The 18,363-nt window shown below is 45.6% G+C and overlaps 1 protein-coding gene across 1 annotated transcript in view; it reads left to right on the forward strand.

Annotated features, from left to right (window-relative positions):
- The window catches only part of ELP3 (elongator acetyltransferase complex subunit 3), an 81,272-nt gene that overhangs the window by 49,502 nt on the left and 13,407 nt on the right, over window positions 1-18,363 (forward strand). Inside the window, exons 11-14 of the mRNA XM_072332243.1 lie at window positions 655-745; window positions 4,282-4,347; window positions 8,995-9,222; window positions 13,026-13,107. Coding sequence (XP_072188344.1) covers window positions 655-745; window positions 4,282-4,347; window positions 8,995-9,222; window positions 13,026-13,107 — 467 coding nt within the window. The remainder of the gene's footprint in view (window positions 1-654; window positions 746-4,281; window positions 4,348-8,994; window positions 9,223-13,025; window positions 13,108-18,363) is intronic.

Raw genomic sequence — 18,363 nt, forward strand, 5'->3', positions numbered from 1 at the left:
AGTGGAAACAGCAGAGAAGCCAAATCTGGCCTTTCTTTCCAATTTCATTTTAGAACCTCCCTTGGAGAGCTCGAGGAGAGCGTCTTGCCATTGGCAGACTCACTGATTTATGTTCCCACAGGCAGACTGTAGGTTTTCTGGCTAGACTTTGCTACCCATCATTGGCTGAACAGGACTTTCTTTCTTAAACAGCGAGCTTCCCAATATAAACAAGTTGTAATTCTGATGAACTTTGCCTGACTGTAACTGAGCTCACAAAGACGCAGTCTGGTTCCCAGTTGCTGATCTCCAGCAGAAGACACCATGAAGAACGACTGACCTGGAGACCTACACTAGGCACAGGCTGGAAGATCCTTTTTTTTCCCCTAGTGAAGAACTAAGGGCAAAATAATAACCTATGTCTCATGGTTGTAAAAGCCTACTTTTGTCCTCAATCTTATTACTAAGCATTCTCCATTCGTTTTCCTCCTGCTTTCAGTTGATTTTCCCCCATGTTATTTCATGTTCAGCCAAAGACTTGAAACAAGCGTAATTCAGATAAGTTCTGTGCTTGGCTATTTGGGATTTTGGCCTAGATGACCATAATGGTGACTTGTGGTGTATTATCTGCTAATGCAGTTGCTTGAGGTTGTTTTGTTTTCCTTTAATACACAGAGACATCCCAATGCCGCTGGTGAGCTCTGGAGTGGAGCATGGGAACCTGAGGGAGCTTGCCTTGGCCAGGATGAAAGATCTTGGGACACAGGTGAGATGTTTGTCAGTTGCTCTGGGAGGAGCTGCTTGGTGACATCACACAAAGAAACATTGGTTTGGAGATGAGAACACTCAATAGGAGCCCGTTTTATTGCTGGATTAAAACAACCTGCCAGCATTTTCCAAAAAATAAAACCCAAACCCAACCACCTGGTTGATGTTTCAGTAAAGCTGGACTAAAACTTGCCCTATCCCTGACGGCTCGTGGTAATAGTTGGTAATATTCTATTTTATTGTATTTTACTTCTGACAGGGAGGAAGCCTTTTAAGCTAGAGAGAAGGATTTGTTTTTAATTTACGCTATTAGAATTTCTCCTTCATTTCTTTTTCCCACGCATGCACTTACTTGACTGAACAATTGCAAGAAAAGCTCTTAGTCTGAGGCCAGACAAATCTTCCAAGAGACATCTCAGCACAAACAAATGAGACTTGATATTCCTGATATTTGTAAGGTCAAATAAAAATAGGAGCAGGGGTGGGGAGGAGGAGGGGAAGAAGGAAGTGCATTTATGTTTGAAGCCAGAGGCAGAGGGGTGTACTCAGCCTTGATTTGTCTCAGGAGGTTGCTGTGGCAGTCAGCATTCGCAATGCCCCACATTGCCTGCTCTGACACCATTTGCTGGTTGAACCTTCCTCCAAAACCCAGTCATCAGCCACAGTGTGCAGGTCCTGCAGCCTCCAGTACAGTTATGTCCAGGCTCTGCCTTTCCTTGGGACAGCCAACTTGTTAGGCAAAGCATCACACAAATCCTGGGTTCCCTCCGACTGCTCCAAAGGGCTTTCATTGCTTTGGTGTCCTGGTGCAGAGGCAGATCCTCATTGCAGCAGTTCCATGCATCTGTGATGTGACTGAGCTCTCCCTCCTTCTGGCTCACCTTTCCTTAAAGAGGTTTTTAAGGCATTGCTGCATCCGATGGAATGGGAAAGTGGCAAGAATGGAGCGACCTATTCTATAGTGAGAACCTGGCTTTGCTAGGAGGGAAAGGAAAGCCAAACCCAGCTGTGTGGCCATGTGTGCTTCTGGGGATAGTGAGCGAGTTAGATTTTGTGTAATTCCCACTGGGGCACAGGGGATGGGATGGGGAGGGTCTGGGGGGAAAAAGGAAGTATGAAACAAGTAAAGGAGTGGTTTGGGGCAGTGCAGTAACGACAGGTTTTGCAGATGGAGCTTTTTTGCTTAAATACCAACAGGGATACTGAAGAAGCAATGATAAACGCTTTATCTCTTAGTAGCTCCACATAAACTTGTGCTGCTGAACCATATGATTGGTGTTTAAAGTGGATAGCTCCTGACTGCCTTTGCCATCTCATTTGGATCTTGCAGCTGCAGTGCAAAAGATCAGCAAATAAACTGCGGTGTCTTCCTTCCTGCTGGGCTTTCTTTATCTACTTAATCACTCCTAACCCGGTGCCCTGGTCTTCCTCCTTAAATCATTCTTCACAATCTCTCTCCAGTAGCAGGCCAAGATTTGCTGGCCACAAAAGCTCCCATCCCTCCCGCTGGTTTTTCACTTCTAAACCAGGCAGGGGAGACAACCTGCCTGCTGCAGCAAAGCCTTTTCAAATGAACTCTTTAGGGCTACTAGTGAACCCTTCCTGGGTTTGATGCTAAAAACCACATCATTTCTTCTGAACTTGATCAAGACCAGCTGGAGAAGCAGGGATATCTGATCCATGACACTCAGGGCTGAGCCCAGTAACAGAGCCGACCCATTAAGGGCTTGTCAAGCTGTCAGTCTTCGCTGTTAGAAGAACCAAATCTATAAAAAAAAAAAGTCGTTGCTGTGCAGATGATTATAGATTTTAATTTAGTGAGGCAGAAACACTGCAGCTGGTGGAATGAGGGAGCAGCCTGCTGCAATACAGCTTGAAATATAAAGGACTGCTGTGATTTTCTTGTGTCGGAGGGGAAAGCAGTAGGTATACTTTGTCCTTTCTCTTTCCTGAGCTTGGAAAAGGAGAGAAGGCCAAGGCAAGGACCTTTAGGAATTACATATTTGTAGGCTTCCTAGTGAAGATGAGCCAGCTGTGGCAGTTCTGGCTTATCCCATCTATGATCCCATCTTTGGGGTATGGCTTAATGAGTTTGTTTAAGGGTTGGGGATTAGTTATGCCATACACCATGGTGTATGTGATTGTGGGAAAGGAGTTACTCATTAGTACCCTTGCAGGAGGCACAGGGTGCTCAGCCATTGGGTGCAACTGGAGGTACATGAGCTTTGGATTGAGACATGGAGTTTTAGAACATCTTCCCGGAATATGTTGTCCTGTGGTCCTTCATGAAGAGTGGGTGTTATTCAGCCTTACCTTGCTGTCTGTGTGGTCCAAAGACATAAGGCAGAGAAGAGTTTGTCTGCAGAATCCTGGTACCCCAGTGAATCCCAGTTTCACCATAGCCCACAACAACAACACTTCTTTTCCTGCAATTTGGGTGACTGTTGTTTTGTGTTGACAATGGAATTCAAAAGCATTCAGAGAGGAATGGGGCATGAGATAGAGCTGTGCTTGTGCTGGGTATCCTGAATTTCTGTGGGAACTGGATTATTTTCATGCGTTCTGTTCCTGTCTCCAAGTCTGGCTTTTGGAAATGCACAGCCAAGTAGACATCATTGCTGATAGAACGATTACAGCCCATTGGCCAAGGTTGTCTTCCAAGTGCTGCAACACAAGTGGAGTGAGCAAGCATTTGGAACAGCTGCTTTGGGTGAAAGTACTGCCTGCTTTGGGCTGCGCTTGGCTGACAAAAGTTGGATTAACATTCACTTTGGGTGTTATGACAAACTTGCTAAGATGTGCACGTACTTGGTCTTTGCAGTAATAGTACTTATACTATCACAACTGTTCACTGACGTGAGTGGCTGCCAAATTACTCGGCTTCCATTGGTTTTGCTGAGATGCACAAAAGCCTATGCAAGCTATAACCCATCTCGGAAGCACTGAGCTTGGAGGCTTTTCTCCTCATCTGTCTGACTTCTAAAAGAAGGAAGATTTTGGTTGTCCTCATTTTCTCTTTTATTGGTCCTAAGCATCTGTGATGCACTGTGGAAGCCAGATTAGCATTATACTTGGGTAGGACTTTTGCAGCAGTTCTTGTGTGATCATTTAAGAGCAAGAATAGGCTTGCTGAAAATTGAAAGAGGATTATTTAAAGACTGTAACACCTTAGCATAAATTTGCCAATGTTACACCTTTATAATGTAGGGTAAAAATGAATTATGCCAAAGCCTTTCTCTGTTCTTTCATTTATGTTGACTTCCCATCCATACTCTGCTAGTTGTGAATCAAAGGGTGCGTTTCCTCATAAACCCTAATGGTTGCTTAGTGAAGTTATCTTTTACCTGCATGTCTTTCCTTTTAGCATTAAGACCTCTTTCCAAGGTGTATTAGGGTTGCATTTTCATTTCAGATTCATCTTTGCAACTACATGCTATTTCAGCTTAGGTTGGGGCCCAGTGGGTGGCTGGAAATCTGTGCATTTTTGAGCCTAATGTATTTGTTCTTTGTGTTTCTTTCCGTTTCTGCTCCAAGTGTCGTGATGTAAGGACCAGAGAAGTTGGAATTCAAGAAATTCACCATAAAGTGAGGCCATATCAGGTAGGTTTTGTCTCCTTTCTAGGAGCTTGCTTCAGACACCATTTGTTATGTGCATTTAGTGTGGAGGTGTTGGGACCCATTTGTTGCACATCCATTCCTGTGGTTTGCCTTTGTAACTGGATCCAATTTTCCATTTATTTTCTCAGCAGCTTTGGATGCCTTTTCTTTAACTACTGTCACGTGCTGAAGTTTATGGACCACCATGTTCAATGAGCTGACTGTAGTCACTCGCCATTTGAGTATCTGCGCTACAACTCTTTCTTTTGCTTCTCAACCTTCCCTTTTCTCCCCCATCATTTAAAAACAACAACAACAAAAAGATGCAGAACATACCAAAACCACAGTATATGCATACTGAACAGGAATGAATATTTAGCAAGATGAATTCACAGCCTTTTGTGGGAAGCTACGTGTTTGTGTAGGCAAACAGTGCATGTATAAATCCACTTCTGCACGTGTATGTGTATATTTCTGAGTAGTTCCATTTAGCATATGACACATATGCTGTGTTTTTCCTTCCTAAAATAGTCCACAAAAAGATTACTGGGCTTTTTTTTTTTTTTTTTTGGAAAGGAAAATATGTGCTGCTGAATTTCAAATGTCCAATTCAGGAAACCAATTCTGTGTCTCACTACAATTACAAGAAGGGATCCATCCTTCTGGGAAGCGGTCAGGATGGCCATGGCCATGTTTTGGACCGAAGGGGATGAACTTTCTAAGATCACATCAGCTTGAAATCCATAGAATGGAACCACTAAAGTTGGAAAAGACCTCAGATCCCCAAGTCCAACCCCAGCCCACCCCCCCATGCCCACAGCCCACGTCCCTCAGTGCCACATCCCCATAGTTCTGGAACAGCTCCATGGACGGTGACCCCACCACCTCCCTGGGCAGCTGTGCCATTGCATCACTGCTCCTTATGAGAAGAAATGTTTCCTAATACCTAATTCCTAATACATCACCTCTCTTTTGGCAAGTGAATATTTCCTCATATCCAGCCTGTACCTCCTGTGGCACAACTTAAAGCCATTACCTAGATGCATGCTGTAGCCAATGCAGCATGGAAGTGTGTAATGATCCCTGACAAACTGTCTTGTTCTTACCAACTTTTGTAAGAACTGAGGATGTGCAGACTCATTTATCCATAGGCCATGCAGCCTTTCTGCTCTCTTCCACTTACCTGATCTGTGGTCACGTCACAAAATATCTTCCGAAGATGCCCACTGCCAGCAGTGATCTAAATTGTACAGTTCTTCTCTGCAAACGAGTGGTCAGGCAGTGCAATGGGCTGCCCAGGGAGGTGGTGGAGTCACCAACCCTGGAGCTGTTCAAGGAACGTTTGGATGTTGTGTTGAGGGACGTGGTGTAGTGAGAACTATTGGTGATGAGTGGATGGTTGGACTGTGGATGATCTTGTAGGTCTTTTCCAGCCTTGGTGATTCTGTGATTCTTGAGTAATTAGCGAATAGTTTATCTCAGGGTTTTCAAAGCAGTTTTATGTTGAATATTCCCTTTGTTCAGCTCATCTATCTGAGTGGCAGGAGGATGTCATTATGTAGTCGTAGCAAAATTTATCATGACAGCAAGCAAGAGAAATATTCTGAAAATGGTATCATTTTTCATGAGCTGTAGACTAATGACAAGGTGTGATGTTTTCTTGGCTTTGTAAGTAAACAACACATCTTCTTGATAAGGGAGGCTATCATGTCGGAACAAAAATGAATTAATTGTTCCCTATAATTAGTTGTGCTTTATGCAGCTTCTTTCTGCTAAGGATCAGCGGGCTGTATGTATTTCTGTAGCAGTGATGGTGTGTCTGCTTTTAAAAGTCTTAGAAAGGGAAAAAAAATCAATTTGGAGTAGATTACTTGCCCATGGCTGCTTATTTACAGAGCTGTCTCTGAGCTCCCTTTTCAATTAGTGGCGTTTCTCCATAGCTGTGGAAGATGCTTGCTTGCCCTCAGAGTGGTCAAAGCTGTGCAGTGCTCCATAATAGTCTTAAAAGTGCTCCAGTGAATTGTTGCTGTAAAGAGATGTTGGACTGGCAGCTTTTGAAGGGCAAGAGGCAATGACACTTGCTGCTTTAACACTCGTGTAGGTTTGTATCTGTAACAGGTAGAAGTGAATGTATCTGCTAAACGTGTCTTTTTGTCTTTATCAAGATAACGATCTTAATGTGGAGGGAGAGCAAGGCAGATTTCAGAGCTCCTTTAGGTTGAGTGTAATCTGCACTTGGGTTTTCCCTTTATTTCTCAGGGTAGGTTTGGCAGTCTACCAAAAGTCTGCATGTTGAATATGGTGGATGTCCTTATCTACCAGTCAACCTGGTGGTGACCTGGGCTGGCGTTCTCCACCTTTCAACCAGTATCTATCTCAGAAGGAAAAGGCTTTGACCATCTCATGATCACTACGACCTTTTTAGAGGAATTTTTTAATGCTAGAACCCTCTATTATGTCCAGAGAAGTGGGGAGTACAAAAGACGTGATTGAGTAGGGACTTCTCTGAGCAGTTCAGGTTGTCTGGTACGTGCCATCCAATGCATGTAATGCAAAGTCTGCTGGTGGAGGTTCCTATAGGCTTAGTTCACTTCTGCCTACCAGAGCCTTTTGGATGGGCTGTGGCCATTATGGGGCAACTGGGCACTACTGAAGAGCAAGCAACAGAGCCACATTTTTGATATTTTTTTGAGTTTGCTCTCAGGAGAAATCAAAAGTTTTCCAATCTTGCTGTTTTGGACTCTTTTTCTGCTTTTGTTTTGGAAATAATCATTGGGTTGTGGTGTTTTTCCACACAGAGACTCTTAACAGCAGAACCTGGTCCTTTAAAAACCCTCATGCTCTCCCATTCCCCTGTATGTTTCCATTTTCCTCGTGGCGTTAGGTACGCACCAGCAGACCTGGATCAGCCTGTGCCAGCTGTCCTCAGCAAGCTGGAGCGTTGTTGTGCTTGCAGAGAATTTGGCACGTTGGCAGACATCTGTTTGGGTTCTTACCCCATCAGTGTACATCAGTGTTGAAAGGAGCCCTGCTTCTGTAGTCAGTACGGGATTTAATTGCGAGTTGTGTTCACCCGGGCTTTGTCATGAAGCAGAGCAGGCAGGAGACAGGTTCCCTTATGGCTTTTCTGTAAACAAATCTTTAATTCATGGGTCTCTGTGTATTAGGGGATTTGTAGAAGAAATTCGGAGATCCTTTGCTTGAGTCTTTATAGTAGTACTGGGAAGAGCATGGCAAGGTATACACAAGGATCATGAGGTCCAACAAATCCAAATACAAGGTCTTGTACTGTGGGGTCATCAGGTCCTCAATCCCGCAGGCTAGGTGAGGGCTGCCACTGCTCATCTGTTGGGCAATGTGGGAGAGAATGTTGGTCTGCTTAGCAGCTGGGTGTTGCAGGTGGGCAAGGGAGCCCCTGCAGCAAGGATGGGTTTGTATTCCAGCTATAGCAGCTCAATTCAGAGCACGAAGAGAGTGACTCATCGTGTCCCACAGATGTGCCTTTATTATCATCAGCGACAGGATACATCAAATTAACTGAGAACTCTGCTACAAAGAAATGCAGCTACCATTGTGGGAGATGGGATCAGGTCCCATGTTGCTAAAAGTCTGAAATTTTGTAGTTTCTTGGGTCCTGGAGCTGCTCCTTGGTGACAGGAGGTCACAACTGTCTGAAAAAGAAGGTTGTTTTCTTCTTTCTGCTCCCTTCTCCATCAGTTACTCTTTACCGCTTCTAGGTGCTCTGCAGAACTAATTTCTTCTACCCAAGCGTGATCTGTGTTGTATTCTCCACAGTCAGCTCTCACCTTGCTTTTCCATTCCACTTGTTGTGATCTTCAGAGCTGCCTTTATCTAAATAACCATCAAAACTGGTCAGCTCTCAGGGAACCCACCCCTGAGGTGGCTTTGTTGCCTCCAATACCATCTGAAGGAGTGAAAAAAACACTTCCTACTGATTCTATAGAAAGTACGTGTGTAATTTATGACGTGTTGCAAAGAACTCTGGAACTCAGTAGGTGCTCAACGCCAGCTGTTTCAGATCCGCTCCCATTGCAGTTTGCACTTGTAGTTATATCCAGTGTGTTTGCTGGAAGGATCCAGTTGATACTTAGTAAGTTGGCTGGTTCACAGACACCTTAGGTATTTTCTTTTGCAAAGCAGCAAAGACATGGTCCAAAATGCAGGTTTGGTGAAGGCAAATGCAATGCTACTCACTCTATATTAGCTAAATTTGTCACCAGAATGGAATTTCAATTATAGCAATCCCTTGGTTACTGCAAAGTGTTGCAGTGCTTAGGAAGCTCAAGTAACTTAAAAAACCTGGGTTTAGGTTGCTGACTTACCAACAGGTAGCCATCTGGGTTACCAGCCCTTCTGGAAAGCATGCAGGTAGGCACTGAAGACTAGTTCAGACCCACTGATAAATACATTTCTATTGAAGTAGCCCGTGTCTTTAATGTGACTACAGGAATATCAGTTCTTATCCGGCACTGCTGAAATCCATCTAGGATTCAATTAGCCCAAATTGTGTTTTCTCTAAATCATAACAGTACACAAAATTGGTTTTTGTCTGTTCAATGTGTTGCTTAAGTATTTTAACAGGCTTTTCTTTTCTCTTCATACTCTTCCTTACTTCTTCTCCTTGACCAGATTGAATTAATTAGAAGAGATTATGTGGCTAATGGTGGCTGGGAGACCTTCCTGTCCTACGAAGACCCGGAGCAGGACATTCTCGTCGGCCTCCTGCGACTGCGAAAGTGCTCAGAGGAGTCTTTCAGACCTGAGCTGAAGGGGGGTGTTTCCATTGTGCGGGAGCTGCACGTGTATGGGAGTGTGGTCCCAGTCAGCAGTCGGGACCCCTCCAAATTTCAGCACCAGGTACCTCAGGCCTTCTTTATTTTTCATCTATACCACCCCCCACTCCTCCCCACTCCTCCCAGTGTAATTGGAGGAGGACATTCATTCGTTGTTCAGATTATAGTCTTCTGCTCCATCTCCAAGCAGTTGGAAGAGAAGGTTATCAAAAGTAGTTAACATGAATTCACTTTGGGGAAATCATGCTTGACCAACCTAGTAGCTCTCTATGGTGTCATCACTGGCTGGATAGATGGGAGAAGAGCAACGGATGTTGTGTACCTTGACTTCAGCAAGGTGTTTGACAACTCTTGTAACATCCTCGTTATGAAACTTAGAAAATGTGGGATAGATGAGTGGATGACGAGGTGCATTGGGAACTGGCTGAGCTCAGAGGGTTGTCATCAGCAGTTCAGAGTCTGGTTGGAAGCTGTGGTGTTGCCCAGGGGTCAGTGCTCGTCCTGGTCTTGTTCAGCATCTTCATCAGTGACCTGGGTGAAGGAATAGAGTCCACCCTCAGCAAGTTTGCTGATAACACAAAGCTGGGAGGATTGGCTGACACACCTGAAGGCTGTGCTGCCATTCAGCAAGACCTGGACAGACTGGAGGGTTGAGCAGGGAGGAGCCTGATGAGGTTTAACAAGAGCAAGCGTAGAGTCTTGCACCTGTGGAGGAGTAACCACATGCATCAGTACAAGTTGGGGGATGACCTGCTGGGGAGGAGCTTTACAGAGAAGGACCTGGGGTCCTGGTGGGCTGCATGTTTGCCACAAGCCAGCAGTGTACCCTCATGGCCAACAAGGCCAATGGGATCCTGGGATGCATTAAAAAAATAAAGTGGTCAGCAGAGGAAGGAAGGTGATCCTCCCCCTCTGCTCTGCCCTGGTGAGGCCACATCTGGACTACTGTGTCCAGTTCTGGGCTCCCCAGTTGAAAAAAGACAGGGATCTCCTAGAAGGAGTCCAGCAGAGGGACACAAAGATGATGAAAGACCTGGAGCATCTCTGTATGAGGAAAGGCTGAGTAACCTGGGTCTGTTCAGCCTGGGGAAAAGAAGACTGAGGGGGAGATCTGATCAATGTTTGTAAATATCTGAAGAGAGGTGGGAGGCAAAGGGATGAGACCGGGCTCTTCTCAGGGGTGCCTAGTGATAGGACAAGGAGCAATGGCCTAAAACTTGGATATAAGACACTGTGGAGGAGCTGCTTTACAGTAAGGGTGATGAAGCACTGGCACAGGCTGCCCAGAGAGGTGGTGGAGTCTCCTTCTATGGAGACATTCAAGACCCATCTGAATGCCAACCTGAGCGACCTATTGCAGGGAGCAGCTTTAGCAGGAGGTTGGACTTAATGATCTCTTGAGGTCCCTTCCAACCTCTGCAATTCTGTGGTTCTGTAATAGAAATGCAATTGAATTTGAGCCCCTTCTAGCATTTCATGTGCTGAAATCCTGCTGCTTCTGAGGTTTTGCTGGTGTGACAGTGTTTAGGCAGTTGCTGCTGCTCTGATATTTAAAAGAAAAGCATGGCTGAAAACTATCTGCCATGTCTGTATGGTGTGAGAGCCCATCTATGCTGGTGCTCATTTGGCTTTCAAGTGCTAAGCATCTCTGGTTCTCAAACATCTTTCCTTTGATATCCTGTACCGTCCATCAGACTTCACTGCAAAAGTAAAGGGGATGTGTCGGCTGTGTGGGTGTTGGGTGTTGTTTTCCTTCTGTTTTCCTTCTAAAATGGATCTTGTTCAGCAGAGAAATTTCACTTCTGAAGCCCAAAGTAGTTATGGGTGGGAAGGTGAGCAGTTTTGTTGCCTGCCCAGTTTTCTTTCAAGGAACCATTTACTGAACAAAAGAATGTCTGTAATTCCTACCACCAAAACAGAAGAAATTCAGCTTTGGTTCCGAGACGTTTCCTGGCGCAGGTGGTTTGGGGAGGCTTTTGAGTAAAGCCTCTTAGTTATACCCAATGGTTTATTTTCGCTTCAGAGCCACTTGTGAGGCCATTTCGTCTCTATCTTAAAAGCATGTGAAGAATGGAGTGGAAAGCTGTGTTTCTAATTCCTCGCAGCGAGTCGTATGAAGATTGCACATTATGCCTCCGCGGACTATAACATGCTGTGGCTTGCAGTGAGCAAAAATGGGAATTACATTTTGCCCTGGTAGATGTTGAACCTTTCGAGTGAGCTTTTAAGAAAGCAATCAGTTTGTCCTCTGTGCCAGAACTGCTCAAGGCTGATGTTTTAAATTAACTTCCTTGTATTTATTAATCATTCCCTGAGTATGTGTGCATTAAGATGGAGTTTTGGCTTAGACGCTGATGACGTTTAGCCGTGAGGCAGAGACTGTTTAAAAACAATAAATAATAAGGGCATAATAAACGCATCCACTGTAAAATAGCTCACATTTCAAACATTTTGGAAGGGAAAAGTGGCCATCCAAAGTATTAGAAAATAATTTAAAACCAAGTTGCCAACTCCGAACATTAAAAGAGGCTGGAAGTTGGTACATCATGGCGTATGACTCACCCGATGTTCGTTTGCAATAGTCAGTTGTCGACACATTAAGCAGAAAGAGCGCTTTGCAGTTGTGGGGACCGTTTCTGATTAGAACAGCACTTCAGACTGAAGATTTCAGTGTGTTACTTAAAAATGCCTGCAAGTGTTAAGTGTTGTTAGAATTAAATCGCATCCGCTTCAGTTTCAGCGCAGCCCGAGTCTGTACATTTTGTCAGGAAAACAGATGAACCAAGAGCCGAGTGTAATTCCTGCATCCTAATGTTAGAAGTGAATTAATCCAGTCAATTATGCCCAGATATATAGGACAACTAAGTTGTTAAATAGAGTGGAAAGGCTATTCCCTTGTTTCGAAGCGTTACTTTGATGGCAGTAGTGCTCATGCTGTGCAAGATTTCCAAAAGCAAATACAGGCATGGATCTGAACCAGAATATTAACATGGTCTTCTGCAATTCCTTTTGCCTTGGCATCTTCCACTCTATGAGCTGAGCTTCGTGGCTGTGCCCTGAGCTCTGGAGAGTGGTGTGGGTCTGCAGGAGGCACGTGAGCACTTGGTGCAGGTTTTGAGGATGGCCCCAGGTGGGTCCTGTGGATGGTAACAGCTCCTGGAGGGCGGTGAAAATAACAACTGTGAGGCAACAGGGCAGTTGTTGTACCAAAAAGCCAGTGGTTGTATCAAGAAGCCAGTGGTTATATTGGAAAGGCCAGTGGTTGTGTTGGAAGGGCCAATGATTACATCAGAAAAAACAGTGGTTTCATTGGAAAGGCCGGTGGTCATATCAGAAAAGCCAACAGCAGCTCTCTGGCTCTGCCACAAGGTGCCATGATGTGGCCACATCCTTTGCAACTGATGTCAGACTTGCAATTCATCAGCCTATGCAGCTGCATCCGGTGTCTGTGCTCTGGATTTGTTTAACTCCCAAATACAAACCCAGGTACAGCAAGGCAACCGTCAGGATGGGTGATGGAGTGATTGCTGTTTGGTAATCGGAGCAGGGCAGGCCTGCTCGGTGCCAACTTGGCTGTCACAGGGTTTAACTTCATTCCATTGCTTCCACTGAGAAGCTGTTGGGTGCTGGAGCTGCCTGTGAATAATTTCACATTTAATAAACCCAACCCAATGGTGAGAAAGCTGCACTGTGAAACTCACCATTAACACATCTCTGCTCAGTGCTCTTCCTGCACTAAGATTTTGGCTGTTCCTTTGCCCGAACTTAAGAAGTCTCCTGGAATTGTTCTGATGCTTACAGTCTGACCTTGCTTTCTGCTTTCTGTTCTTACAGAACTTACATTCTTGTTATTTCTTCTGCTAACAGGGATTTGGCATGCTACTCATGGAGGAGGCGGAAAGAATAGCCAAAGAGGAGCACGGGTCATGGAAAATTGCTGTAATTTCAGGTATCTTTGCTTTATTTCCTTGCCTCCCCCCCCCCCCCCCCCCTTTTTTTTTTGCTCTTAATCTGAAAACAAACCCACTACAGCCAGCACCAACTGCTGTGACCACTGCAATGAGCATCAACTTAGTAACTGAGTTGAATTCCAGCCTGGCTCCATCCATTGCAATGCTGCCATGGTGAGCAGTGTGCCAAAGGATGCTGCAGGGAGCCATGCTGCTCTGGGTGTCAAGGAGCCATGGCCATGGGTGCCTTCCTCCTCCCAGGGCTGCTGTTTCTGAGCTCGCTGCTTTGGCCCTGTCACAGGTTGTTATTGCTGAGGGCTCACTTTCCAGAGCTTGTGAGGATAGAAAATTGCCAGCCTCCATTTTAAAGCCTTTCTGCAAGTGCCATCATTAGGGTGGACAGATGTGCTTTTAGGATACATTAAGCATTATCATGGAGAAGCAAGCTGTATAAGAAAGAGCTGCAGCCCTTTCTCCTTTTTCATGTGCAAGGCACTGTGACTGAGGAGAGCAGCGGCAACTCATGATGTGTGTGTGAAGTCAAGGTCAGGACTGCCTTTGTGCATTAATTTGTTCTTATATTAGTGGTTACGGTGGCTATGGAAAGCTGTTACAGGCATATGGGTAACAGAGGCGGCTGGCCAAGTAGGTGCTAAGGAACTTGGCCAAAAGAGCTTTAATACAGACCTTATACAAAAATAATAATCCTCTCCCACCCCACCAAAATAAACGAACAAAAAGCAAAAAACCACCAGTTTGATGCAGGCTGCTGAGTGCTGAACGAAGAGCCTGTGTGTGTGTGCTTGCTGCTGGGTCGTGCCACGGGCTGTAGGACAACTGGCGAGGGTCATCTCAACAAGTGCCTGCAATGAGGGCCAGCATCTGAGCGAGGGTGAGGTGCAGGTCACAGCCTGACACTTAGCGTGGCAATGCGGTCCTGAGGAACATGGTTAGTGGGAGGTATCGGTGTTGGGCCAGCAGGTGGACTCGATGATCTCAGAGCTCTCTTCCAACCTTAATGATTCCGTGATTCAACAGTTCTATGAGCGTGCGTGTTGATGATGGGTTGACAGTTGGACTTGACGGTCTTCGAGCTCTCTTCCAACCTTAACGATTCTGCATTCTCTGCATTCCTCGCTCTGCAGACATGAGGCAATCACATTTCTCTATTTGCTGCTGCAGAGGAGTCACTTTTGAATCCCATGTGGTTGAGAAATGCCCATACCTGGTATTTCCTCAATAAAACAGAGAAAGTAGGAACGCTTTCTTTTTTACTAATAACATCCTGACTCGGGATGCGTGGGGGGATGCGTGGTGGAAATCCCTCTGCAATAAGGAGCGTTTCAACAAGAGCAGAAAATGTACAGCAATTACTTGAACAACAACAAAAAAAAGAGCCCCGTTAAAGCGTTCGTGTTGCTGATTTTACCTGTAGTTTAGCAAACTGATACACAGAATGTTTTCTTTGCGTTGAAACGCAGAGCCAGAAGTCTGCCTTGGTGTCATCGCAGGAAGATCTCAGCTCTGATTTTTATCTTCGTTTTCCCCCGGCCTGTAAAATACAATATGGTACAGTTTGTCTTTATAACAGAATACTGCAGCATCTGCAAAGAGCAGTTTTCCAGCTGTTTCCTTGGAGATGTTATCACTTGAATTTCAGTTCTCCCCTAAGTTTTATCTGAAATACAAATGCAGCCGGAAGTTCTTTCTCTATTGGAGGGTGAACTTGCTTTTGCTACTTCTGCTTTCAAAATTCACTTTAAATCTGGGAAACCCATCGCAACGTTTCCAACACGTTGCAAAATCTTCACTGCCGTTTGGAGAGAAACTCATCAGAGAAATCTGCTTTGAAGATCTCTCTCGTTTTTGTACGGCATGTTTTATTAATGCTTTGTTGCAGTGGTTTCTTTAACGGTGTCCTTTCTTCAGCAGTGTTTTCCAGTGTGACATTTAATGGCTACATCAGTACTAGTTAATTACATAGTGCCAGAACGCCCAGCGTGTGAAATGTGGGAAATGGGTACGTCAAGTGGCTCTAGGAGTCATAGAATCATAGGGTGGTTTGAGTTGGAAGGGGCCTTTAAAGGCCATTTGGTCCCACTCTCCCGCGCTAAGCAGGGACACCCACAGCTCCATCAGTGCTCACAGCCCCCTCCAGCCTGACCTTGGCTGTATGCAAGGATGGAGCACCCACCACATCACTGGGCAACCCGTGCCAGTGCCTCACTGCCCTTATTGTAAACAACTTCTTCCTTATATTCAATCTAAATCTCCCCGCTTTGAGTTTGAAACCATTTCACCTTGGAAATGCGCTGAATTCCGACAGATTAAGATAACTTCTAAAGAAAACATTTTCATACAAAATCCAAAAGAAGTCAAAAAGAAAGAAAAGAAAGAACAAAGCCCTGTGCCTAATGTGCTTTCAGTGATGTTGCAGCAGAAGCATTGCCATCCTGCCCATGTGGCTTGTCATGTCCCCACCGAGCGCGGATGTCCCTTTGCTCAGTCAGGTGCCATGTCTTGCACTTCACCTCATCTTGCTTTGAGGAGGGCTGAGATTCCTCCCCCCGCAGCACGTTTTCCTCTTCTCTATCGGGCTCTGCTATCAAATCACTGATACAAACCTGCAACTGGGAGACGAGTGAGTAATTTACGATTGCCTCCTGATTAAGATCAGTGGGACTGTGATAATCCGTTTGGGGTGACAGATCCCAGCGTCCTTCTCCTAAGCCAGGCACCCCCAATCACAGGGCTGTGAATGGAAATGAAACCAATCCCACCCGTTTTCTGCAGTCCCCACAAGAGCTGAGGTGGTTCGTGGTTGTCGGTGACTCATCCCGCAGTCTGTTGGTGCTGCTCCGGCGTATTGTCTCATGTGTTTAAGGAAACTGCTACTCCTGCCTTTGCCTTTTGCAGTTACAGATGATAACAGAGGTTAGGAACTTTCTAAAAGTAAATCTGATGCATCACACCGGCGTTAAACTCACCTGCAAGGAAAAACACGAACCGAGCTGGCGTATAAATCAGAGGGAAAGTTCCAGGGCACATCTGATGGTACTCTAAAGTATCTTAATTTGCTCATGTAAATAGCCCTCTGGCCTCCCTGGATGTAATAAATCACTCAAGCAATCAGCGTCCCATACTTCATCTTGGATGTTGATTCCTGGGCTGTCTCAGAGCTCGCCGACTGGCAGGGTGTGCTCTGGGGGCCATAGGATGGAGCTCTGAAGCACTGCAGGAGGATGGATGGGGTTCAGCAGGGCTCCCAGCGGCTCCGCTGCCGTTGTGGGGCTGTTATCCTTTGAAATGCCAACCACACTGGATGTTAGTAAGAGAAGAAGTGGCCTGAGATAAGTGGGAACATGGGAATGGTAATGAATTGGCTCTGTGATGATTGCGTGCTTTAGCCTTTGGAAAGAGATTAATCAGATGAGTTTGGGAGAAGCCAAGGATAAACCCATGCTGGTGGATTGGTGCTATGGAATGGCTGCTGTGTGGTTCTTAACGAACTTCAGCTTTGAAGGTTTAGTAATGTAACGACTTTGAAAATAGAATTAGTAGTGACTTAACTGAGATTTCAGTGTAGGCACGAACAAGAATATTGTTGTCCTTAAGCAAGGGCACAGCCACAAACCCCTGCACTCTGTGGTTTGGTAGGAAGCTCTTCTGTTTTTATGTACACATGCAGACACATGAAATATCAAAAACCTTTGTAGCCTGTATTAAGGTCACATGGCTCAACCTGCATAGCATGGACCGAAGACTTTCACCTTTCTTTCGTCAGCTGTCCCAGCTGAACTTATTTTGGAAAATGGGAGCCAGTCGTTATTTATTAAAGCTGTGTGCGTACGGATGGTCCACAATCTCTAGGCAATCATGCACTAAGTTTTAAGTTGTGGAAATCCGATCATTCAGAGGTGTGGAGCTTTCTGCCTGTTCCTTGCATGCCTTCCTTGAATCACAGAATCATTCAGGTTGGAAAAGACCTCTAAGATCCCCCAGCCCAACCACAACCCATCTGCCCACATCCCTCAGTGCCACCTCGCCACGGCTCTGCAACACCTCCAGGGATGGTGACCCCACCGCCTCCCTGCTCCAGTCTCATCCAGTTGAATGGATGGGGATGCCTTCTTTCTGTACTCCCTTTCCTGAACACCCCTTTCCCCATGCTCAACCCAAATGATTCCCTAGCCCGCAGAACCCCAATGATAACGATCGCAACAATAATAATATCAATAGAACACGCAGGATTAGTCAGGATGTATTTAGAAGTCAGACTCATGAAGAAACGGAGGTGACTTCCACACGAGTGACTTGCAACGCACGGCGGTATAAATAGACCTGAATCAGAACTGTGAGCAAGAGCAGTCTTTAAGGATTTAAAAATAAATAGTTTTCTTTCATGGGAATCTTCCTCTCTGACCAGCAGCGTTCCCGCACCGCCCACCGGTGCTAATCCTCCTTTTCAAGGCTGCCAGAGGTGAAGGGATTAAAGCTTGTTTTCAGTGAAAGCTTTGAGTGTAGATTTCCTCAAGTTGCGGGTTTCATAGTTATAACCCGAATTTGATGTGGGCTCACTGTCCAGCTCTCCAACTGCTGCTCTAACTGCTTTAAGGCTTCTCTGCAGCACACCATGCTCACTGCTGGATGCTGATGGGGAGTGGAGCCATCCTGCCTGGGGTGCCAGCCCTGAGCAGAGCAGGGTGAGGACTTCTTCCTTTGTCAAGAGCCCAGTGCTCATGAGGGTTAGATTTTCTTTCTCAATTACATGCAAACCATGTACAAACAAATGCCATCAGTGCCTGCGCTCCTTCAGAGTACATTTGCTTACACTCCTAGGAATGAATTTCAGTGCTTCCCAGCGGACTCCTACCAGAGTATTTTGTTCTCCCTGCTGTTCTTGGAATAAGCAGGTTCAGCTGAACCTGTCTTCTCATAATGCGTCTCTTTGCTCTTAGAGGTGTTTAATCTACAGGCAGAAAGGGGAAAAGGCGCAGCAGGGTTTAAGCGGGTTGCCGTCGCTTATTACGGCGGTGCTTAAAAACCATGCAAGGTTACTTCCAAACAAAGGAAAATCTGAGGTCCCCAGCATTGGGAACCCAGGAGCCATGGCAGGCAGTGAACCGGGGAATGATGCACTGAGCAAGCTGGGCTCCACAGCAGCTGCCTCACAGAGCATCTCGTTAAATATCACTTCATTTGAAGAGGGCCGGTGGGAGCAGCGCATTTAATTGACTATGGAATCAATGAGTGCT

This window comes from Excalfactoria chinensis, chromosome 3, assembly GCF_039878825.1.
Source record: "Excalfactoria chinensis isolate bCotChi1 chromosome 3, bCotChi1.hap2, whole genome shotgun sequence".
Taxonomy (NCBI): domain Eukaryota; kingdom Metazoa; phylum Chordata; class Aves; order Galliformes; family Phasianidae; genus Excalfactoria; species Excalfactoria chinensis.